Genomic DNA, 26,583 nt, shown 5'->3' with positions numbered 1-26,583 from the left:
AATTGAAGATGCACTAAAATGTGAAAAGATATAAAAATAATTTGTTAAATTTATATTCTATCTAGTTCTTTATCCAATCCTCAACCACACAATAACTTTTGGGTACTGAGTGATTTCAGGAGACAGAACTATACCAAAAGAAGAAAACAAAATAGTCGATGTTCTAAGGACTGTTCTAATTGAAGTAACAGAACAAACATCTGGTGGAGTATGAGCAGGTCCTGGGAAGCAAAGAGAATTCTGTGATTTTAATTGGTTGAAGATAAATTTCCAGCACAGAGACTGTCACCATATTCTACCATAGTCTTTCCCTTTTTATGTTTCATGAGTTGAATTTTATTTATTGCCAACCACAATCCATAAAACCTAAGGTTATAGCTAAATAACATCTCAAACAGACTTGTCCCTTTATTTTACAAATACAGTTAAATTGTGCTTAGTTTATTGTCTTGAACTACAAAGAGGACAATAAACCACAACTTTTGTTTTTATTTTATTTTTTGGGTACCGGCAATTGAATTCAGGGGCACTCGACCACTGAGTCACATCCCCAGCCTTATTTTATATTTTATTTAGAGACAGAGTCTCACTGAGTTGCTTAGCGCCTCACTGTTGCTGAGGCTGGCTTTGAACTCAGGATCTTCTTGCCTCAGCCTCCCAATCACTGTGATTACAGGCGTGCACCACTGCACCTTGCCAAACCACAACTGTTAGTTACTTTCCTTAGTCTTTCTCCACATGCAGGAGTGTCAAAGATGTTGAAGTATACATTATATGTTGAAGTATACATTATAAATGCATGTGTCTATTAGTGTGAGGAAGGGGTGCTTGTGTGCGTGTATATGAGAAGATTAGCCTATGGAACTGATTTAGGCATTCTTATCTGTATTTCTGTGATTCAGAGAGCACACTGAACTGAAAGCTCATCACTGGAAATGAAAGTTTTAATATTTTAGTTATTTTCCAAAACTATTTATGATAATTTAACATTTATAATTATATTACTTTTGATGGAAAATATCTGTTTAGTGTTTGTCTCCCAGACTTTAGTGTTTAAAACCTCCTCAATAGTATAATATTCATTTAAAGGTTAAAAAGAAAATAACATGAAAATAAATAGAATATTTATTAGTGAGTACATTCAAAGTATATTTTAAAATGTAATAAATGTCAAATGTAACTTCTCTTTAAGGGATAATTTTCAAAAAATTCTTATTAGTTCACATTAAAATTTTAGTATCCTTGAAAAAGCAACATCTCCATGCATGAGCTACATATACATTCAAGTTTGTGAACACTGTCTTCATTAAAAGTTTAAATGACAACCACACATTTTAATTAAGTACGAAACAGAAGCATATTCCTATTATAGGCTTGGATATGCTTGTTTCATCAACAAAAGATTTCCAATTTTAGACTACAAAATAAACTCCAATCCCTGCAAGTTTGATGCCTTAGCTATATTATTTTAGAAACTGTACAATGCAGAATAGTAATAAAACAAGCTCAAGGGAGGATGAGGGCTCAAATGTCATTATCTACTATGTTAATTAATGGATTGCTATGCTTTTTTGAAATGCATTTTCATGCAAATTATTAGTTTATTCTTAGGCATGCTTAATGACACACATCAGTAAATAGCAAATCAAATGATAATATAAAATACCAAGTACTACATATTTCTCTGTGCAAATAGGAAAATTATTCTAAATACTTTACAGAATATTTCTGACTAACTTACTAATAAAAGGAACTTTTTTTTAAGCTTAGAAGATTATAACTTTAAAAAGACACCGAATAAATAGGAAACTCAGCAAATAAGAAAATATTTTAAAAGTGTCATATTTCTACCCTAGGCCCACCCCAAAGTTTCAACTTTGCTTATTCTATTAAGGACTATTCAAAGAGTTTATAAATTCAATTACCCAATAAAGCAAGAGCAATTATTTAGAACTTCAAAGGAAAAAATAACAGATTTTTATTCACCTTTTAACCACATACTTTGTTACCAAAATGAGTTTCTGTGATGTAGACTCAACATTTTTAAAAAATACATTATGCTTTTGAGCTCAAAATGATTTTTATTTAGGCTATAAAGAAACACTTCCCCTCAAACTAACTCTAAGACATCCTGCCAACATGTCAAATGTGATATATTTAAATGGAAAAGATAATTAGAAACTCAAAATTGTATAAAAAATAAGGACAACTATAAGCAGTAAGCAAGCGTATCATCTGAGCCATTTCAAGTAAACAACCGGCACAGGAAATAGCCCCCTGAAACACTAAAACATCATGGGAGCAACTGTGAGCTTTGGGACTGAACAACTGTACTTTAGTCCCAGTTCTGACAATTATCAATTGTGTCTCTGAGCAAGTTACTTAACTTCCTTGAGGTTCAATTTGTCCTCTGAAAATAAGGCCATATATCAGAGGGCTGTCAAGTAATCTACATTGAGTATTTAATACAGTATATAGTGTTGAGGAAGATGCTCAAATTATTAGCTGCTGTGGCAATTATTATTATTACAAGCCCTAGAATACTTAAAGTGCCATCTCAAGAAATGAAAAAAAGTGGGTCTATTTATCTTCAACTTACTTTTTACACTCAACTTGGTTTCTTCTTCCTTTATGATCTTTATTTCTATTTCCTCTCCTCATGTCTTTGTTCTCAGTGGAATATAAGACTTTTCCCATTGTTTTAAAAATTTTATATTAATGTTTAATCACACAGTGCATAGAACCCTTTGAGGACTAGATACTTTTTGAAGTTTTTTAAAATGGAAAGTGCTTCTTAAACTTCTGAGACACATTTGAGTTTTTTTTGGGGGGTGGTGGTGATGGTGGTGAAACTTACTCTCTTATTCTATCTACACTAACTAAAAATAAATATTCCCCACACATTCTTCTATATGTTCTGATTTTTTATCATTATCAACTTCTAACATACTATATATTTATTGTATTTTTTCTTTATTTTTAAAATACAATCTCTATATGGGTTTTCTTTTATTTTCCCCTGACACCTAGGATCTAGATTAGTACTTTACTTATTTGTTAGCATATCTTTTTTTCATTATTTTCCTCTTGCAGTCTTTCATTGCATTTTGATTTTTAATCATAATAATTTTAATACTAAATAGTACTCCAATCATCAAGGACCAACCTTGAATTTTTTCCCTTGGTGTTAACATTTTTGGATCTGTACAAATATTCCTTCTAACACAACCCTCTTTCTTTATCTGTAGAGTTTAATTTGGACATTTCAAAAGACTTTATATTCTTTATAAATAGATTTTTAATGGAATATGTATAATGGAAAAGATAACCTTCTTTTGGATAACTCACAATAGTTAAACAAATGCATGTCAATTTGAAGCAATTAATTCTCAATTTAATAACTGATTTGTATGAGTCTTAGAGATAGACATTTTACATAATTCTTAGTTGACATGGATAAATGATTACAAGTTGATTAAAGACAGCACATACTCGAAGACCTTCATTATCAACTTGACTGGTTAGCTTACTCTATACAAATAATTAAAGTTAAACATAGAATATCAAAGTGGCTTGTCAAAATCATGCATCTAATAATTAGCCAAGATCAGAATAGGCACTTAGTTATATTATTTTCTACCATTATCTGCCAGTTAAAGACTGTAAAGTGTATAAACATGATGAGACAAAATTATTTTAGCTGTGGTAACATAAACATCCTTTTCCTTTATTAGAAGAAATACATAGTTATGAATATTCCTTTTTAAAATTTTAGCTTTTAAGACTAAATATAATATCATAGGATAGATCTTACTCAATGCTTTAGAAAGCTCAATGAGCAAAGGCTGAATTAGGTTGCCATGAAAAACTGTCAAGCCAACCTTGTAGGCATGTCCACACAGGCATCACCCCAGTCCCTCCTGAGAACCTTTGGGAACAAAGTTAATAACTACATACAATTATTGGGAGCAAAAAGATTCAAAATAAACATTTCTACATTTGCATTTACAGAAAGTAAGAGTACTTTAGGTAGATACACATACTCTTGTGAATGCTAATAAAATATTTTCCAGGAGCATAATAAATATAGAAATTTAAAATTAAAACAACCATTTAAATTTTATTACATGAAAATAACAAAAGATAACAAAAAGTAAGAATAAAGGTGCGAAGTTTCTTCTGTGAAGTGCCCATTTGTATCATAAAACGAAATAAACATTTTAGCTATGAAAGTTGGAGATAATTAACATAATTCAAATGAAGCAAAAAATCTGGCATGTTTTGTAACATGCCAGAATATTTAGATTTATTAACTTACCCATAGTTATTTTACAAACTTGAGTGTTATTCAGACCATCCAATTATCATTAAATTTCAAAATGACTCGTATGGTCCTGAGAGTTTAATCAAATATAGGAGGATGATTCTATATATCTTCTAGAAGTCATCTAAGGCAGCCAGCAAACAAAACATCACCAGGAATAAATTTTCTACATTCAATATTTCTAAGGTAAAAAAATATATATAAATATAATTAAATGTTCCTAACATATCTAAGGATGTGTTTACTGCGTGGGGCCAAAACAAATTAAAGCTCCTATAACAGACAAATATACTAGTAATATGAAGTGTGCATATCATAACTCCACTGCTCAAGAAAGAACATGAGAAATGACTTATAAAAAGAAGTGGTGAAACCAGAACTCTTATCTTTTACCTATTCTCTGCTACATGAGAAATTTAACCTCAAAATTCTTTTATCCTCTAATATCCTAACTGCCTATCTTAACACTTCCTCAATCAATTCCTGAGGCTCAAACTTACTCAGGTTAAAAAAAAAAAAAAAGTGTGATTATACTCTTAAAGTGAGTATTGCTATCTAAAACTATCCCACTCATCCCAAGTATTTTATTCTCTTTGATGCTTCTGTAAATGAAATTATTTTCTTAAGCTCTAATTTATTTTTGTCAGGGGTGGGGTATTGGGTTTTGAACTCAGGGGCACTGAATCACTGAGTCACATTCCTATTGTGTATTTTATTTACAGACAGGGTATCACTGAGTTGCTTAGTGCCTCACTTTTGCTGAAGCTGGCTTTGAACTCAAGATCCTCCTGCTCAGCGTCCTGAGCCACTGGGATTACAAATGTGTGCTACTGCAACCAGATTTAAGGTCCTTTTCATTAGATCCCTGCTAAAGTATAGCTCATGCCATCTGCAAACAAAGTCATTTTAGTTCTTTCTTTGCAACTTGGATGACTTTTATTTCTTTTTCTTACCTAATTCTATGGCTAAGAGTTCCAGTATTGTGTTGGGGGCAGTGAAATCATATCTTACTTATGTTCTTAGGGAAAAAGCTTTTTCTCTTTATTTTTGCTATATCTATTTTAGGCTTTTGCTTTGAGGTTGCCCTGATGCTTGGAGGAAACAACTTAAAGTAAAATCATTTATTTTAATCATGGATAAATTATAAAATATTGGTAAGAGAAATTGAAGAAAACACAATAAAAAGACATGTAGTGTCACTGAATTTGAAGAAGCAACATTGTTATATATCCATACTACATCAATAAATCTATCAATTTAATGGCATATCTGCCAAAATTCCTTTTTTATGGAAACAGAAAAATTCAAACATATATATGGAACCACAAAAGATCTGTACTACAGAAAGTCATTTTGAGAAAAAAATAAATAAAATTGAAGGTGCCACAATACCTGAATTCAAAGTACACAAAGCTACTGTGATCACAACAGTATGGCATTAGCATAAAAATCAGATATATAAGTCAATGGATCAAACTATGGAGCCTAGAAATAAAACCACATATATAGAGTCTACTAAACTTTAACAATAGTGCCAAGAATACACAATGGGAAAAGGACAGTCTCTTCAATTGGTGGAGCTCAGAAAATTGGATATCCACAAGCAAAAGCATGAAGGTAGACACTTCTCACACCATTCACAAAAATTAGCTCAAAATGGATTAAAAACTTAAAAGCCTAATATCCAAAATATATAAGGAACTTAAATAATTCAAGAGCAAAACACCAAATAACAGTTTTAAAATGGGCATAAGACTTGAATTGAAATTTTTCCAAAGAATATATACAAATGGACATCAGGGATATAAAAGAGTGCTCAGCATCACTAATTATCAGGGAAATGCAACTCAAGACTACAGTGAGACATTACCTCACATATATTGTAATGAATAGTACTGAAAAAATGAGTGTTGATGAGGATGTGAAGGAGAATCCTTGTTCACTCTTGTTGGGACTTTAAACTGGTACAGCTATATGACAATACAGGGGCTTTTGGGGGATAATTCATATTCAAACCAGAATACATATGTTCTAGTGAGCCCACTTCAGGGTATATTTCCAAAGGAAACAAAAACAGTACTTTGAAAAGATATTTGGACTCCTATGTTCATAGCAGCACTATCTACAATAGCCAAGAAAAGTAAATAGTCTATATATCTGAAAATAGATAAATAGAAAAAATATGGTATTTACATAAAATAGAATGTTTAACCATAAAAAAGGAGATATTTCAAACAACATGGACATCGTTTACTAAGTGAAGTAATCCAGATATAGAAAAATACTATGTAGTACCATTTATGTGCAGAATCTTAAACAAGTCAAATTCATAGAACAGAATGAGAAAAGAGGTAGCTATGGGCTGGGGCAGGGATGAGAGATAGGGAAAATACTGGGATTTTGGTCAAAAGGGTAGAAAACTTGGGTTGTAAGATGAATAAGAACTGGTGAACTAATATATAGCACAGTGACTACAGTTAATAATAATGCATTGTACACTGAAAACTTGCTAACGGTATTGACTTTAAGTATCAACACACACACACACACACACACACACAATGTGAAGTAAAGGATATGTTAATTGGTTAATTAGCCTGATCACACTAACCAGTTCACAATGTACATATAAAATGAAACAGGGCACAGTGGTGCAAAACTGTAATTCCATCAGCTGGGGAGGCTGAGGCAGGGGTATTACAAGTTCAAAGCCAGCCAAAGCAATTTAGTGAGGCACTAAGCAACATAGTGAGACCCCTGTCTCAAAATAAAAGCTTAAAAAGGCTGGGGATATAGCTCAGTGATTAAGTGCCCCTGGGTTCAATCCCCAGTACCCCAACCAACCAAAAATCACAGTATGAACCTTAAATATATACAATATATTTCATTGACACTTAGTTATCAGTTATTTCTCAAAAAAAATGGAAAAAATTTCCCACTCACATTAATCTGTGCTTTTGAATGTTAGAAACTAGGATGGTATACAACTGAAGACAAATAACATTTAGAGTCATCATAAGCTTTTACAAATAAGAGCAAACAAAACTATAATTACATTTAGTGAGACATGTGTTACATACATTAATGGCATTTCTTTAGGCCAAGAAAAAGATGAATTATCTGACATCCAAAAATAAAACTGTACTGAATTTGTAAAACTAGATTTAAATTACATTTATTCACTTACCAAGAATATGATCTTATGAGACTTATAAATCTTTCTGTTCCTCATATGTAGACTAAGGAAAAGAATATTTGCCTGACCATCTCTGAGACAATGGGAGGATAAGAGCAGTCCACGTGAATGAAAGCATTCATATACTGTAAAGTGCTATGCAAATTTAACTCTTTCCCCCATGATTATGATTTTAGCTGTAAGTTTTAATTAATTTCTTTTAACAGGTTGCAGGAATTCACCTCTATTCCTTGTTTGGAAAGTTTTTTTTAAATTAATTTGTTTATCCTAATTTGTTATACCTGACAGCAGAATGCAATTCAATTCATAGTATACCTATAGAGCACAATTTTTCATGTCTCTGGTTGTTCACAAAGTAGAGTCACACCATTCATGTCTTCACACATGTACTTAGGGTAATGATGTCCATCTCATCCCACCATCTTTCCTACCACCTTCCCCTCCCTCTCCTTTACCCTATCTAAAGATCCTCCATTCCTCCCATTCTGCCCCCACCACACCACTATGGGTGAACATCCATATATCAGAGAAAACATTCAACATTTGGTTTTTTGGGATTGGCTTATTTTACTTAGCACAATATTCTTCAACACTATGCATTTACCTGCAAATGCCATCATTTCATTCTCTTTTAATAATAAGTAATATCCCATTGTGTATACATACCACAGTTTCTTTATCCATTCATCTACTGAAGGGCATCTAGGTTGGTTCCACAATTTAGCTATTGTGAATTGTGCTGCCATAAACACTGAGGTGACTGTGTCACTGCAGTACACTATTTTTAAGTCCTTTGGGTATAAACCAGGGAGGATAAACCAGGATAGCTGGGTCAAATGGTGTTTCCATTCCAAGTTTTCCAAGAAATCTCTATATGCTTTCCATATTGGCTACACCAATTTGCAGTCCCACCAGCAATATATGAGTGTGCCTTTTCCACCACATTCTTCTCAACACTTATTGTTGTTTGTCTTCATAATAACTGCCATTCTGACTGGAGTGAGATAAAATCTTAGAGTAGTTTTGATTTGGATTTCTCTAATTGCTAGAGATGTTGAACATTTTTTCATATATTTGTTAATCGATTGTATATCACCTTCTGGGAAGTGTCTATTCAGTTTACTGATTGGGTTGTTTGGTTTTTTTTGGTGTTTAGTTTTTTGAGTTCTATATATATCCTGGAAATTTGTGCTCTATCTGATGTGCTTGAGGTAAAAATTGGCTCCATTTCTGTAGGCTCTCTGTTCACCTCAGTGATTGTTTCTTTTGATGAGAAGAAGCATTTCAGTTTGAATCCAACCCATTTATTGATCCTTGATTTTATTTCTTGCACTATGGGAGTCTTATTAAGGAAGTCAGGGCCTAATCCAACATGATGAAGATTTGGGCCTACTTTTTCTTCTATTAGGCATAGGATCCCTGGTTTAATTCCTAGGTCCTTGATCCACTTTGAGTTTTGTACATGGTTAGAGATAGAGGCTTAATTTCATTTTGTTGCATATGGATTTCAAGTTTTCCCAAAAGCATTTGTTGAAGAGGCTATCTTTTCTCCAATATGTTTTTGGCACCTTTGTCTAATAGAACAGTAATTTTGTGGGTTTCTCTGTATCCTCTAAACTGTACCATTGGCCTAAAAATATATTTTGGTGCCAATACTATGGTGTTTTTGTTACTATTGCTCTCTAGTACAGTTTAAGGTATGGGATAGTGATATGCAACCTGCTGCACTCTTCTTGCTAAGGATTGTTTTGGTTATTCTGGGTCTCGTCCAGATGAATTTCATGATTGCTTTTTCTATTTCTATGAGGAGTGTCAATGGGATTTTGATTGGAATTGCATTAAATCTGGATAGTGCTTTTAGTAGTATGGTCATTTTGACAATATTAAGTCTGCCTATCCAAGAACAAGGGAGAGTTTTACATCTTCTAAGGTCTTCTCTAATTTTTTTCTTTAGAATTCTGTAGTTTTCATTATAGAGGACTTTCACCTCTTTCATTAAGTTGATTTCCAAGTTTTTTCTTTTTTTTTTTTTTTTGAGACAATTGTAAATGGAGTGGTTTTCCTAGTTTTTCTTTCAGAGGATTTGTCACTGATATACAGACATGCCTTTGATTTAGGGATGTTTATTTTATATCCTACTACTTTGCTGAATTCATTTATTAGTTCTAGAAGTTTTCTGGTAAAATTTTTTGGATCCTCTATGTAGACAATCATGTCGTCAGCAAACAGTGATAGTTTGTGTTCTTCTTTTCCTATTTGTATCCCTTTAATTCCTTTCATCTAATTGCTCTGGCTAGAGTTTCAAGAACTATGTTAAATAGAAGTGGTGAAACAGGGCATTCCTGTCTTGTTCCAGTTTACAGAGAGAATGCTTTCAGTTTTTCTCCATTTAGAATGATGTTGGCCTGGGGCTTAGCATAGATAGCTTTTACAATGTTGAGATATGTTCCTTATATCCCTAGTTTTTCTAGTGGTTTGAACATGAAGGGGTGCTGTATTTTGTCAAATGCTTTTTCTGCATATATTGAGATGATCATATGATCTTTAAGTTCAGGGGCTGGAGTAGATTCTATTTTTTATTTTATCATTGATTTCCAACTTCATTTCATTATGATCTGATAGAATTCAGGGTAGTATCTCTACTTTTTTGTATTTGCTAAGAGTTGTTTTGTGGCATAATATATGGTCTATTTTAGAGAAGGATCCATGTGCTGCTGGGAAGAAAGTGTATTCACTTGTTGATGAATGAAATAGTCTATATATGTCTGTTAAGTCTAAGTTATTGATTGTTTTATTGAGTTCTATAGTTTCTTTGTTTACCTTTTGTTTGGAAAATCTATCCATTGGTAAAAGAGGTGTGTTGAAGTCACCCAGAATTATTGTGTGGTGGTCTATTTATCTCTTGAACTTGAGAAGAGTTTGATAAACATACATGCTCCATTGTTTCGGGCATATATATTTAGGATCATTATGTCTTGTTGATGTATGCTTCCCTTAAGCAGTATGAAATGTCCTTCTTTATTCCTTTTGATTAACTTTGGCTTGAAATTTATTTGATATAAGGATGGAAACTCCTGCTTATTTCCACAGTCCATGTGAGTGGTATGTTTGAGTGATATATTTTTCCCCAACCTTTCACCTTCAGTCTGTGGATGTCTTCCTATGAGTCTCTTGAAGGTAGCATATTGTTGGATCTTTTTTTTTTTTAATCCAATCTGCCAGTCTATATGTCCTTTGATTGGTGATTTTAGGCCATTAACATTCAGGGTTATTATTGAAACATGGTTCGTATTCTTGGTCATTTTTATTTTTGGTATTTAACTTGACTTGGTTTCTCTTTAGATTGGTTTTTCTTTTAGTGTAATACCTCCCTTTGCTGATTTTCATTTCCTTCTCATGGAATATTTTGCCCATGATGTTCTGTAGCAGAGGCTTTCCAGTTGTAAATTCTTTTAACTTTTGTTTATCATGGCAGAATTTTATTTCATCATAAAATCTAAAGCTTAATTTTGCTGGATATAAGATTCTTGGTTGGCATTCATTTTCTTCCAGAGCTTGGTGTATATTGTTCTAGGATCTTCTAGCATTCAAGGTCTGGGCTGGGAAATCTGCAGAGATCCTAATTGGTTTCCCCTCTATGTAATGATTCCTTTCTCTTTTGGCTTTAAATATTCTATCCTTACTCATTATGCTAGGTATTTTCATTATAATGTGTCTTGGTGTAGATCTGTTGTAATTTTTTATGTTTTGTGTCCTGTAAGTCTCTTGTAGTTAATTTTCCAATTCATTTTTCAGGTTTGGGAAATTTTCCGATAGGATTTCATTGAAGAGATTGTTCATTCCTTTGGTTTGAATCTCTGTGACTTCCTCTATCCCAATAAATCTTAGATTTGCTCTTTTGATGTTAACCCATAATTCCTGTATGTCCTGTTCATGGTTTCTTACCAGGTTTACTGTGTGATCAATTTTATTTTCAAGATTGTATATTTTGTTGAAGACAAAATATACAATCTAACATTTGGTCTTCTAAGTGATTTAGTCTGTTGGTGATGCTCTATTGAATTTTATATTATATCCTTCATTTCAAGGATTTCTAATTTTTTTTCTAGTCATAGATGGACACAGTACCTTTGTTTTTTATTTTTATGTGGTTCTGATTGTTTTTTTTTTTTCCAGAATCTCTCTCTTTCTTGAAGTAGTCCTTTGCTATCTGTATTTGCTCCCTTATCTCTTTGTTGGTATAATCAATGGTTACCTGTATTTGTTCTCTTATCTCTTTGTTGGAGTGATCAATTTTTGCCTGTATTTGTTCACTTAGGTGATTCTTTAATTCATAGATCATTTTAATGATGTACATTCTGAACTCCTCTGACATTTCATCAACTATGCTGTCTACGGATTCTATTATTGTAGTATCTTGGTTTTGGGGGGGGGGGCACATTCCTCCCTTGTTTTTTCATATTCTCTATGTGAATTCCTTTCTTGCAGTGACGATCTGAGGTATTACAGTTTCTACCATATAATCTTATAGTGTTCCTGCACCTCACCTTGGTGTTGGGCTTCTAGACTCTGGCTGGTGTCCCAGGACAAATGCTACTACAAATAAAGGTGGTTGTGGCAATAGCAAAGATAACTCAAGATAGCAGTAGGTGTGTCCCAGGATGAATGCAATCATTTTCAGAGAAGGAGCTGAGAGAGTGGGCTGTCTATTCTGAGATGCACCTGCCTCGAGAACCTATCTGATGTCCCAAGGTAGAGGCTACTGTGTGGGAGGGCTATGGTGATGGCTCCAGTGTCCCAAGATGGAGATGGGGTAGGCCTGGGTTCTGGCATGGATCTACTAGTCTGCAGGCACAAATTTAACTTTTGAAACTAATTTTGACACCAATTCTAAAAAGAAGCTTATAGATTTCCTAACCACCCAAAATCTGTTTAATTTGAATGGGCTGAACTAGGTTATGGAGTTCTAGCTAAAAAAAATCTATGAATCCATGCTGCCCAGTATTTCCTAACAGTCATTAAACATCACAAAATTATATACTGCTTGGTGATCAGGACAAAGGCCATGTAGGGAGGGGTGAATAAGAAATATCTTCACAGAAAAAAATAGTGACATGATGAGGATGTATATGAGCTACTCAAAGGAAGTGAAAAAGGAAAAGGAACAAACTAGATTTGTATCTTAGGAAAAAATATTTAAAAAATGTGAGGAAAGCAGAAAAAGAAGACAGTGCTGTAACACACTGTGAAGGAGAACTATAATGGGTGGGAAAATGATACAAGAGTAAGAAAGGAATTTAGCAGGGTACAAAATACCTTTAATTTTCATTCTGTTAAAGAACTGAAAGGAATACTGTGATACTGAACTGGGGAATAGAACAAGAAAATAAGAAATCAGACCAAGAGAATGTAGGCAATAGAGAGGGAAAGTGCCTAATTATCCCATTCATTCATTTCTTTCCATTTATTATAAAATTTCTATGGAATTTTAAAAGTATTTATGATAGTACTGATGATTTTAGTAGCTAACATTTGCTGAGCATGTAATATGTACACAGTACTGATACAAATCAGTCTTTCTTGCACATTAATTCATCTAATTCTGAAAATAATTTAAGAATACATGGTTTAAAGACAAAAACTCTAAAAAACAAAGAGGCTACTTTCATAACACGAATAAGGGTAGAGGTGGAACTTGAACTATCAGATGGTCATATTCTAGGACTATCCCTGTAAATATAAAGAACTTGGGGGGGGGGAGGCAATCATACTAATACTTATAATTTTATAAAGGAATTAAGCAATTTTCTGATTTAATTAATGTTCCTGAAATTAAACACTCATTTTAACTGACTGCCAATGAAAGGTAATATGATTGCACTTCATTCAGTTATATAATAATTAAATAATTTACTTGACAAGGTCTAAACAACATTTTCCTTATTCAATAATTAACACCATATAATTATATAAAAGGATCATAATTAATTGAACAAATTCTTATCAATAAGAATTAATTAGGCATTGTATCATCATTAGGATGAGAGAAACTACATTTATAGTATTAGAGTTAGTTCTTAGAAGAAGTTACAACTGAAGTGAATGCTTTCAAGTACACACTGTTCATGGCTCTAATTTTTGTATTTTTCTCTGGATAAATAGAAAGTTGTGTTGGTTATTGCGTTCATCTGTGCTGAGGAAATCTTAAATAATCACAGTGAACCAGTAATTACAGCTTTCTTTCATTTTCAGAAACTTTATAGGGTACTGAGGTACCATTTTCAAATGTAAATAAAAGACACACTGCTTAGTCTGATCTTGTGAGATTCTGATTTAAAAGAGCTTCACAGAAAATATCAGACCTGCAAATAGTATTTCACAGAAATAAGAGCTGAAAAGTTTTATGGCAGGTAGGAGACACTCAGTGAAAAACTGACTAATTTCTACTATCTAGAAGGAAAAGGCAAATTAGCACTATATTAAAAATTTAATTTAGACGCAGCATGCAGTATTTAGATAAAAGATGATACATATAATTTACTTTTAAAAATAGAACAGATTGAATAAAGGACTATTTTAAAAGAAAAGGTTAGATGTAAAATCTTTTAGGCCAGTGCTTTTGCTCTAGATTGCCTTCTTCCTTATCTGTAATGTGCTGATCCTGAGGAAAGAAAAGAGTTGGCTAAATGAGGTAATGAGTTAACATGTTTGTAGAGGGTATGACATTAAAGTTGCTCCACAAGTATTGTAACTGAAAGAAGGTCCTAGCATATTTAGTAAAAAGTTAGTCATTATAGTCAATTTTGTACTTTAAATAATTTCTTAAACAGTCAGGGTTCTTTCACCATGCAGATGTATCTTCCATTTATTCATTCCATATATTTACCTGATACTCCATCAATTTTTCCTCCACCTACTAATGTACCAAAAACTTAGCTGTATGTTGCAAGTATTTAATGTATTCTAAGATATAATAGCTAATATGTGGATAAAGCTCAGGATTATCATATCTTGAAGTCAATTAAAACATAATTGTACTTCTTTTCACAAGTTGGTGAAAATGATCACCCTGGGCCCAAATGTTTTCCCTCCCATTAGTGATACTATTACTAGGTAAGTATATACTGTTTTTAAAGGTTATAATAATATATCTGATTTTTTGCCTCCAGAAGGATAAGAAATGGAGGAAGGAATTTTTGAGCTATTGTTAATTGACATGAGAGGACCATCAAAAATGAGGAGAACATCACTGCACAACTGAGCTATGAACCAAAACCACAGAAATTCTGTTGAATATTTTACAGCATTTGGGATGGCTATTCAAAACAAAGCTTCTCCCTATCATACTACCAAACAAACAAACTAGAAACATTTGTACATGATAAGGACTTGCTTATTATTCATTACTACTTGTAAGATTATGAATACATTATGAGAGAACCTAGAAGTGCTACAGTAGTTACAATATTTTAATCATGCAAAATATTTTTCTTACTTTGTGGTTCATCTCAAATTCCTAGATAGAAAATTGAAATTTAATTATAGTCTCTTCATTGTGGAGGAGAGGAGGGTACTCATCCATCATTATCATTAAATTACAGGAATCATTAGGAGAAAGTGTTTAACAATAAAAAATACTCTAAAGGACCCCTACAAAATGTGTAAAAGTATTGCTGTCATCTTGACACTAAAGTGGGCTAACCTAGATAATGTGTGTATATATTTCCATTTTGAAGCTATAGAAACAAAATTACCTATATTAAATATAGACTTGTTGGTAAAGTATCTGTCCCTGCTCACATAAAGATTATTTAATTACAGCAAAAAATAAAGTCACCCAAACATGAACAAACATGAAAAAAAAACAAGCTTGCATCTGTTGAAAGTCATAGAGTAGATCATTCATGAGGAAACTTTGTATTTTGATTTTCAGTTTTTAATTAAAACAACTATAACTTGCGCAACTAGTAAGTCTAGATAATATATTTCTTTAATTCAGAAATCAAACCTTATATGTGTTATAAAATCTTGAGAGAATGAGGCATTTAGCTAATATTAAATTAAGCCCTTTGTTTTTATTTGTTGCATAAAACACAGATTCTAATGCACACAGTATTACATAATCACACTTCAAAGGCTTCTCTAAAACCTCACAGCAACACCTCTGCCTTCAGCACTCACAAGCAAGTGAATCATCCAAGTGACCTTATGTGCTCATTAGAAACTGTGTACAGGTTGCAAATGTTAGAGTCTGAATTTACATTTTCAAAAATATACCTTGCAGCACTTAATGAAAATATTTCCAAGATCTTGGGTCAAATCCAACTACTTACTCATCTTTTCCCCAAGCTTTAAATATTTTTGGCCTAGATTCATATTCTTTACAAGTCATATTTGTGAGTGCTCCTCTTAGCATCTTGATATTGTAATAGTTTGAAGTACCATGAGAAAGGGGACTGCTATATTTTGTACACCCCTGGCCCAGCAGCAACCTGGCAAATCATATAAAAAATGATTGTTTTGTTGTTTATGTTCTCACAATTATATTCATTTGTATAGACAAAGTCACATACCTAATAAATAGGCTGAGAGATTTTAAGTTTACCTAAATATTATACAGTAAATTTAAACTGATATGATAAATTAGATGAGTTTAACTTTAAACAAAGAATTGTGGCACATTTAAATTCCACCAAAGAATATAGAAAAGTCATGATAATTGAGTATACGTATTGTTTTACTTCCTTAAAAAATATTTTTCTTTTCAGAAAGATGGTCACAGATCACAAGGAAGAATTCCTGGAGAAGGATTTGCAGAGGGTGATGGCGGTATAGGAGAAAGGTTAAATGACTCTGGGGAAGATTGGCTGTGCCATAAATTTGTGTACAGTTTTCTAATGCTACCTATTTCCCCAAAACTATATCAAAAGCATTTTTAATATTATAGGAATAAATCTTCATCAGTGATATCACTACTACCACACTCAACCACATGCACATACCCATGAAGAGACTAAGTAAAAGCACAGTGGTTTACCTGGGCTTTGTGATATACAGCTTGAGCTTCACTGGCCACATCCTCGAGGGACTTAGGCCCTCCGGATCTGTTTATTATATGAGCCTCATACAATCTACACATGGTGTGGCTGGTAATATTAAGCTAAATACTTAATAAAGATGATTAATCAAAAGAAAGAACTCAAGAAAGGTACCATAATACCCATATTACTCACATTCTCCCCCTTATAACTAAAAAATGTAGCATCGCCATTTGTATTATTCAAACTGAATTAGAAGAGCTTTCCTTAGGAGCTTAGCAGTTTTTATTTTGTTTCAATGATGATTTGATAATATTCTAGGTGAAGAAATGTAACTAAAGAAACACAATAATGGTTCTGATAATATGAAGGGCATTATGATTTTTTTCTTTACAGTTAAACAATGCGAAGTCACAAGCAAATACAACACATCAGGAAAATGTGCTCTATCTTCCTAAGCATGAAATGTGAAACCTGCCTATTTATCAAGTACATTTAGGTCTCAGCTCTGCATTACTCACATAGCTATCTACTATATTAAAGAACATTGGTGATTATTACACTGAAGATTAGCAGCTAAAAAGACATACATGAGACAGTACATAGTAAAAGACTTTTTCCTGTTGTTTTGTTTTTGTTATTTTCCGAGAATACAGCTGTACATTCTTTTGCGGAAAAATATTATGTCCTTTAGTAGTGGCCATGAAGACAATGCTCAAAACCTGATTGATACAAATCAGAATTGCCTCTCAGTTTTCTAAATCTATTGTCTTATTTTGAAGAGATAGTTAAAAGCCTTCTTAAAGTGTTTCTTTTACCTTGCCTGGCATTACCTGTAAAATAGCTCCCTATACAACAGTTTCTTGAGAAGACAGCCAGAATTTATTCTCCATAGATCTGAGAAAAAGTTGATGGCTTGCTATTTGATATAAAAGATATACAAGTTCAAAAAATGGAACTGTTTAAGAATTCAGAAACATTACTTATAGCAGGTTTATATTTCATAGTGATAGAAATTTAAATAACTTCTTTAGAAACTTTATATTTTTTCTGGCACCAAATTTTGCTTTCCAGTGAATTAAAATTTGATGAATTTCTTTACTTGATTAATACATCCAATCTTGTCACTGTAGATTCTTTACAGTGCAAATCTGTATTTAATTTACTTGCTCAGTAGTTGAAAATAACAATGGCACAGAACACTTGGTTAAAATCGAAAAACATTACATAGAAACCCTAATTTTGTAAATATTCTCTGTATCTAAAATCAATCTATAATACTGAGCTATGATATAGTTTAAAGAAAAAGAATAAAGTTAAAATGACATAAGGTCAAAAAGAAATGGGACCTTGTAAAATGCTAAGGACAAGAAGAAGAACTCTTAAAGCTAACTTTGGAACTACAAAAAGTTAAAAGGATATCTGTATGCTGCTTACAGAAGAGAGTACAATCTCAACAGATTAAAAACGAACTGTTCTACTGTGGTATTCTTTTAAATTTTATATTAACAGAAGGCAAAAGTTAATTGTAGTTTTTCATGTTCAATATTAAATTTGGGACTAGAAATTCAAATCATTAATGGAATAAAAAAGAATAAGGGAAATCTGATACTGTACCAAAGGACATGTAGAGAAAAACACATAATTTTTATTTGAATACAAATACAACATGAATAAAAAAAATGGATGTTGTATTACTATCTCTTAGTAAGACAGTAGTATGGAAATAAAGGAAGGTAATAGACTCCCTGTGAGACTTGCCAATCATATTTGGAGTATATCACTGTTTGTTCTGGAGACTCAATGTAGTACTGGGTGCTTTTTGATAAGAGAGAATAAAGGGGAAAAGTCTAGAATTTATCATGAGAATTTAAAAACAAAAAAATTTGGTCTAGAAGAGGGATAACTTGGGAGAGGTGGCTGTGAGGAGCACATTAAATGCTTTTTCTGATGTGAATAGCTGGCATATAGAAAAGGTGTTAGGGCAGAACTAATGCATTAATATTTAAGGACAATAATTTTAATTTTTTCCTAATGTATATATTGTGAAATAGTGAGACCTTAGGACTAGAAAGTGTTCTCATCAAAGACATTTGTTTATCTGTGTAGAAATTTCTCCATGGGATCTAAGAGGGTAGAACACAGAACCTCTTAAAATTCGGATTTTTCTTTAAATATCTTTTTAGTTATCAATGTATCTTTATTTTTATGCGGTGCTGAGAATCCAACCCAGTGTGTCACACATGCTAGGCAAGCGTTCTACCACTGAGCCATAACCCCAGCCCCCCAAATTCAGATTTTTATCATTTCAGTCTTAGAATTAGGGTACGGCTGTTAAAAGATGTCTAAGTAGAAGGTGTAGTGTAAGCTATGCTAGAAATATTCTCTTGCTCCCCTCCAGTCCAAATAGGATCCTTTTTAAATACAATTCTTCCATTAGATATCTAGATGATTAGCTCTTGCATACTTTTTGAATATTTCAAGAGATGTATAAAATGGAAATATCTTTAGAGGACACAATAACATATATAAATTAGCTATTGCTTGTTGAAAAAAAGACATGAATAAAATACATAGTCAAAATAAATAAGGTCCCGATAGGCACAAATCTGTAGCTAGACAAAATGCACAAACTGGGGAAACAGTAATTCTTTAATATACTACTGAAGATCCTGAAGCTTTAACTATTGCTTCTATGAAGATATGGTCAAATTTTCCAATATATCTCTATCATTACAACTTATAATTAGTACAATTTTTGAAAGAGGTCACTGATGAAAAATATATAAAAATTATTTATTAAAACAGAAAATTTCTGCATAGCAAGTATCTGTAGACATTTAACAAGATCATCAAATTTCAGAAGGTTTATAAAATATATCAGGTTTTTATATACAAAGTAATTCCATATAAGTAAATAAGCTAACTTTTGGGTGGATCCTACTCAATAAAACATACTATGATATTAAGTATGTTTTCATTTAATAATATTTGTTAATTAAAACCAATAGATTTTATTTAGATAACTACAGCTAGAGCTAAACAAGACTTTACTCTGAAACATCATCATTGAAAAATCCCGTGTATTTTGATTTGGCAATTTTAACCTATTTCGGATTCCCTCAACTGATTACTTCTTGCTTTGCTACCCTCAGCAATAATCCTATTACCATTTTTTCCTCATTTTTTTTACAGTGAAAACTTGTATTTCCTCTTCTACATCCCATGTCCAAATAATTCTTGAATTCTTTCACTATAAGAGAAAGCTTCATATACCTTTTTCTTTTCTATTGCTATTACTTTAGTTCATGCCCTAATCATCTTGAAAGTACACTGCAATTACATAATTAAGAGAATACTTCTAATCTCTCTCTCTCCATGAAAGCTCTCTTACAAACTGGTCCATAAGAACTTTTCTTAAAGCATGCATTCTTATCAAGTAGTTCCCTAGTTCAAAAACCTTCAGCAACTCACAATAAAACCATAGAAAAAGGCTAAACTAATTAACAGGGCATAAAAATCTTCTGAGATCTCAATCTATGTTTTCAGCTTTATCTGTTAGTACTTCTTTTTATAGTCATTATTATTCAAGCTACCACTGTACTATACATTATCTAAGGATATTTTATGTTTCCAATTACTGGAATGGCCTTCCTCAGTTTTTTCCTAATATATTATTGCCCATTTCTCAAGGTCTAGGCTTAAAGGTCTTTTATTCAATATGATGTTTTCCCTCTTTCTATTCTTCCTTATTCTTATCCTCTGTTCTCTCATGGGACAACTTGCTCCCTTACCATTTACTGCATTAGCCTTACATCAGAATTTAGTTTTACATATCTCTTCTACTTAGAATCAAAGACCGGGAATGGGGTTGTGGCTCAACAGTAGAGTGCTCGCCTTGCACATGTGAGACCCTGGGTTCCATCCTTAGCACTACGTAAAAATAAATAAGTGAAATAAAGGTATTGTGTCCAAAAACATTTAAAAAAAAGAATCAAGGAGATTTCAAGAAGATGACAACAAAGACTGCAGTAGATAGAAAATAATCTGTTAATGCATTCTGATTTGATTACCTTACTATATAATATATAAAGTAGATATACATATATAGAAGGATTTTGTCTAGGGATTACTTATAGTCTCAAAATCAGAAAGGTCTTGTACCAGTATTTGTTTGCATTTCTTCATGGGGATGATGATAACATTTTCTTCTCAGAATAGCCCAGCCGTTTTCTAGTGTGGGTAAACTCATCACATTGATTTCTTTCAATACAGAGGAGACAGATAACTGAATATTCTGTGTTAAATGGAACAAATTTACTCAATCAGTGAGGGCTACAGCCTTCTTTCCTAAATGCTTTCATGTCATGGGGGCCAGTGATTGACTAGGTGAGGAGAGAGTGGGGAACAATCTCCCTGTACCTAAATGTCTCTGGGTGGCACGGGGTAGCAGCAGATGCTACAAGCTACTCACTGCACAGCACTGGCCCTTTCCTTCTTTCTGGCAGAGCAACATTCTGCCTGGGTGTCCTCTCTACCAATGGGTTCACTTTGTGAAGTTCAGAGATAATTCTTGATTAAGTAACTCATGGGGTAACATTCTCATTCCCAGACATTTTTGCAGAATGTAAGACTCAATACTGGTCAGTGAATTGTGAAAGGGAATTTTCTAGAGAAGTGACTTCATTCTTGAAAAGATACACAAAGCACAAACCATGTTTTCTAGAGTCTGAAGGTAGTATACTTAAATTCCTGGCTCTTATCTTACAACAGGGTGCCATCTTTTGAACACTACTGACTCTCTGAGGGCTGGAAGGCAGAAAGAATGAACCAGGTATTCTGATAGTGTCACAGTGCTGGGGTCACTCTACTTTAGAACTTTCATTGTGTGAGAAATATATTTCCTGTTTTGTTTAAACCAGTTGAACAGAGGGTTTCTCTTAGTGTCCCTGGAGAACCATACAGGATTTCATGTCTGCGTCAGGCATCTTGTGCAGGTGGCAGATGCTAATCCTCATTAGGGGTTTAGGGCTAAGCAAATTATTTTTTGTGCTGATTTGTTGCTAAAATCTAAATCTCTAACTGTGGATCTAAGTAACCGTCACTATATCTTTAAAATGCACTGCACTTTGCCTTTGCAACAATATCAAATTTTGAAGTTACTGATGTGTATTGTATTCACTATTTAAATGCTCTATGAGGGCAGTTTATCTGCCAGGAATATTCCTATACTTATGGTATCTAGCACAGGGCTGGCACATGGGTGTTCAGTATAAAGATTCTCAGTAATGTTTATGAAGTGCATGGAAGAATGGATAAATGAATATAGAAAGAATATAAAAAACATTCTGTTTTATCTGTTCCCGATACTTCCATTGTCCTGTCTCCTTACCAATTCTAGACAGAAAAAGAGAAAGAAATATATCTCTATAGCTGCTATCTGCTCTTTCAAACTTGGTGGAGAAACAAAAAGGAGATGATTCTCAGAACCAATGTATAAAATATTTTAATAAAGGAAAAACTCCAAACCAGGCACAGTGGTACATGCCTATAATCCCAGCGGCTTGGGAGGCTGAGGCAGGAGGATTGAGAGTTCAAAGCCAGCCTCAGTAAAAGTGAGGCGCTAAGGAACTAATTGAGACCCTATCTCTACATAAAAGTAAGAAATAGGACTGGGGATGTGGCTTAATGGTCAAGTGCCCCTGAGTTCAATCCTTGGTACCACCCCCTACACACACACAGAAAAAAGAAAAACTCCAATCAATTGTTTTTTATATTGCTTATTAGAACAAAAAAAATACTTTAAAATTATTCAGAACCAAATGTTTTTAAAGGCTGAAGGAAGGTCAGGAATAATTTAGTATAACTCAGCTAAGCAAAGATTTATCGAATAACTCTCTCAAGTGCTCAGTAGCACTAATACTGTGATCAGTATTAGTCTTCTTATATGCTGAAATAAAACAAAACAAAACAAAACAAAAAACAACTAAATCCAAATGACCATATTCACCAGTAAAAAAAAGGATATTTTCCTGGTAATGCTGTTCCAACTCGGTAATCAGTGTAGCTCTTGTTTGGGTGGAAGTTGAAAATAAAAAGAAGACCTGCTCTCTCAAAAGCTATAATCTTGTTTCCCTCATGCTTTTCACTCACAAAGGCCTGCAAGAATTAACATGTTACATTTAAAAGACACCTAGATGTTGCCACTATTATTTATAAAAAATTTTTTTCTTTCCTAATAATATTATCAATTATTAAGTCAAAGATGAAAATTCTAGCACTGTATATTTTTTGAACGTTTAAAATTTTCACCAGCTACTTGGCAACTCCTACCTAACAAAAAAACAAAAGAGGATTAGGATTACAGTTTAGGTTTTAAGTAGAAACATGGCACATGAACTCCATTTAAAGTATTTATAAGTGCATTTGAAGACTTTTGTGTTAGTTCCCAGATTAATGTGGTAAGGTACATAAAATCGCTTTTCCAAATTTATTACTATAACATTATCTATTTATTATTATCTATTATCTATTTATTATTACAAAATTATCTACACTATCTATTATAGTTATCTCCCAAATTTTACATTTTTACACAACTTTGACAGATTCAGTGGCAACCTGTAGTACAATGCTTTGTATTTTTGTTAATCAAAAGGTCTGAAAGTAAATTAAATCTGTAAACTCCCTTATTTTATGCATCATGTATTTATAGTTGGCAGCCAGAGCTTCTGCTTTTTGAACACTACCTTCTGCCCAACCGCAGCTTTGAGAGGACTTTATTGCCATGCATATCAGCAGTATCACTGTTGGTAATTTAGAATGTGAACTAAGGCTCTAGAGTAAAGAGTGTGCCATTTGGTATTCAACATTGTTCCTACTGAAAAGGAGCATCATTTTGCTCTCTCTTCTGGAAACAGCATTACTAATAAATGTGATAAGGGCATTTGTGTCATGTAGCCAATCTTACTGAATATATAAGTGCCTTTGTTCAGCCATTAACAAAAAGAATCATGGACACCAAAGTAAAAACACATCAACAGTAATTTCAAACAGCACTAATATAAAGTAAGTGGATTATAACTAACACATACTATATGCTAATTTTTGCAAGGGAAAAAAGCCTGTATAAAATTTGCACCTGTTAATTACATTTTCTAAATCTTATTGAAAACTGAGACTTTAATTCCAGAGGAGAGTGAGGCTCATGAAAAATACAAAACAGCACACAGGTATAATGGCATCTATTGAAATGACAAGTTAGAGACCAGTAAAGAGGAGGAAAAAAAGAAAAAAGAAATCTACATGTTTTCAAAGTAGTTTCTTTATGACAGCATAATTATTTATATAAAGAAAAACAGTCAAAACAATTAAGATGTTTCCACAGCAATTTTCAAAGTGGGTTCCATGCAGAGCTTTTGTCATCTATTTTAACCAACTGAAATAAAAATTACTAAATTTAAACTACAACCACTACCTAACCAGGAAAGTAAGCAGGACATTATGTTTAAGATTTTCATTATCTATTGGAGAGATTTCAGTGACATGTTTTGACAACCTGAAGTATGTCACAGGGCACTACACACTGAATAACAAAGTGCTGTTTAGAAGATCTGCATATAGATTTAAATTGATTGCCATTCTAAGCATGTATTGCAATGGTGACTAAAACATCACATTTAGAAAGCACGTACCTGTGGAGCTGAAAGCCAACCACATCTTTCTTCCAATCTATTCATATCCCTGTCAAAGTTATTTAGGAATTTATAGCGAAGAAGGTCATCATCAGTTAAATGAAACTGCCTTCTGGCATAATGGTAACTCTCATTATTTCCTTTCCTTGGGAAGTCTAACCATTCAGGATGCCCAAATTCATTACCTGTATATGAAAAAAAAACCCATAAATATAACTTACTAATATTAGCATTTCTTACTAAGATAACTACATAATTACATGTTTTTAAAGACAGTTTAGGTTGTATGTGACTATCATTGAACCCAGTAAATGATGTACCTATCTGAGTAAAAAACAGCATGATCTAGAGCAAAAAATACTACATTTGTACTCTAAAGCCTAGGTCCAGCTTTAGCTTCGACACTCATTACTAGCTGCACATTTCAGTTTCCTCATGCACAAACGAAAGCAACTATATCCACTACACTTATTTCATCTCTGAAATAATCTAGGGGATCCCAGAGGAATTTGTGAAATCTCTATATCTGTAATCTGAGAATCTGTACAATGCTTTACAATTTTCAAAGGCTTTATATATACATTATATTTTGATCCTCAAAGGATCTATTATATTCATTTTTAGATGATAAATCCTAAGCTCTGGGCAGTTGAGAGATTTGCCTAACCTCACACAGAAAATACAAAGTGGAAAAGAGTCATTAAAATTTACTTTTTCTAATTAAAATCAGTAGATGTTTCTTTCTTTCTCTCATCATCCCCCTTTTGCAGTCCTAGGAACTGAATACAGGACCTCATGCATGCACTCTCCCACTAAACTATATCCTCAGCTGTGTTTTGGATTTTATTTTGAAACAGGGTCTTGCTAAGTTGCCCACACTGATCTCAAACTCGGATCCTCCTGCCTCAGCCTCCTGAGTAGTTGAAATTACAGGCATATACCACAACACTGGGCTAATATACACAGATTTTTTTTAACCATAATACATTAGGCAAGTTTATTGTAAATTTGGGGTTCAACAGAAATCCAAGACATTACTTGATTTTTTTTTTCAGAGAAAAAATTTGTTACAATTAGATGTACATCTTTAGTTTCAAATGAGCTTGTGTGTGTGTGTGTGTGTGTGTGTGTGTGTGTAGCTTGGGAAATTCTGTTGGGAATCCACTTTGTATTACTTCTCATTATGTAATAAGAAGTATAAATTCAATAAATTTTAAAATATAATACATAGACTTAATTCTGAAAATTAAATTTACATATTAGTTACCTAATAAACTGACTATTAATGTTTTACCCAAATTGAATTTCTACTTTAAGGAATTTTCATGGCAAAATTCAGAATTCTTAAAATTTACTTATATATACCATTTTAATGTTAACAATTTTGTAAGTCCCAAATTTCCCCAATGCATAAGAAATTATCATAGACAAATACAAGTGTATCTTATTTCAAACAAAATAGTATTAATATTCTTTTTTTTAAGAGAGAGAGAATTTTTTAATATTTATTTTTTAGTTTTCGGAGGGCACAACATCTTTGTTTGTATGTGGTGCTGAGGATCGAACCCGGGCCGCACGCATGCCAGGCGAGCGCGCTACCACTCGAGCCACATCCCCAGCCCCAGTATTAATAGTCTCATAAATAAAAACCAATAAGCTAGTATATAATTCAAAATTATTTATTATAGTGTTGCTTTAAATAATAAACTTTGCTAAGAATTCCTGCAATTTTTGAACCAGAAAAAAATAACACCTAAATAAATAGGTCTGCAGAAATCTCATGAAAATTAATCTGCAATCATTTTGCTAAATTCTAATATTTCAGTCTAAAGGACAATATTTCTTATGAGGTGCATGGTATGACAAAGGAAAGAACCAAATTTCTCACTCTGTGAGTCTATATTTATTTTTTCAGCTACTTTATATCAACCCAAGGAATGTCCTTCTGCCACATTTAAGAGTCTTGCCTGGGTCTGGAGCCTGATTCACATCAGTCCAAGGTATACCCCACAGCATAGCTTGCTCCATCAACCACTCAACTGGCAAAATAATGTAATTCATAATTCATAATTATAGCCTTCTTTACTGATAATGAAGGGACTGTCAATCTAAGTAAAAGGATATGTCCAAGTACTAATCTGGTGTGAGTGAGACTTTGACTAATGGAAAAAGAAGAGATTTCTATCTCATGAGGCAGCTAAAGCATATTACCCTACTGTTATGGTTTGGATATGAAGTACCCACCAAAAACTCTTGTGTCAAAAGTTAGGAGGTAAAATGACTACATTGTGAGAGCTATAACTTAATTACTCCATCTTATTTTGAATGGAC

General features: G+C 32.9%; 1 protein-coding gene across 6 annotated transcripts in view; it reads right to left on the bottom strand.

Moving 5' to 3' along the window:
- The window catches only part of Gbe1 (1,4-alpha-glucan branching enzyme 1), a 253,379-nt gene that overhangs the window by 13,123 nt on the left and 213,673 nt on the right, over positions 1–26,583 (bottom strand). For 5 of the 6 annotated variants that reach the window (XM_048803507.1, XM_048803508.1, XM_048803505.1 and 2 more), the window contains 2 exons: positions 24,253–24,437; positions 22,587–22,717 (listed from right to left, as the gene is read on the bottom strand). In XM_048803507.1, coding sequence (XP_048659464.1) covers positions 22,587–22,717; positions 24,253–24,437 — 316 coding nt within the window. Of the gene's footprint in view, positions 1–22,586; positions 22,718–24,252; positions 24,438–26,583 lie in introns of those variants that run through there. The other variant, XM_048803510.1, reaches the window with a different exon arrangement.

Source organism: Marmota marmota, unplaced genomic scaffold (genome assembly GCF_001458135.2).
Source record: "Marmota marmota marmota unplaced genomic scaffold, marMar, whole genome shotgun sequence".
In the NCBI taxonomy this organism is placed as follows: domain Eukaryota; kingdom Metazoa; phylum Chordata; class Mammalia; order Rodentia; family Sciuridae; genus Marmota; species Marmota marmota.
The sequence above is the reverse complement of the archived record's forward strand: the minus strand, read 5'-3'. Positions and strand labels throughout refer to the sequence as shown.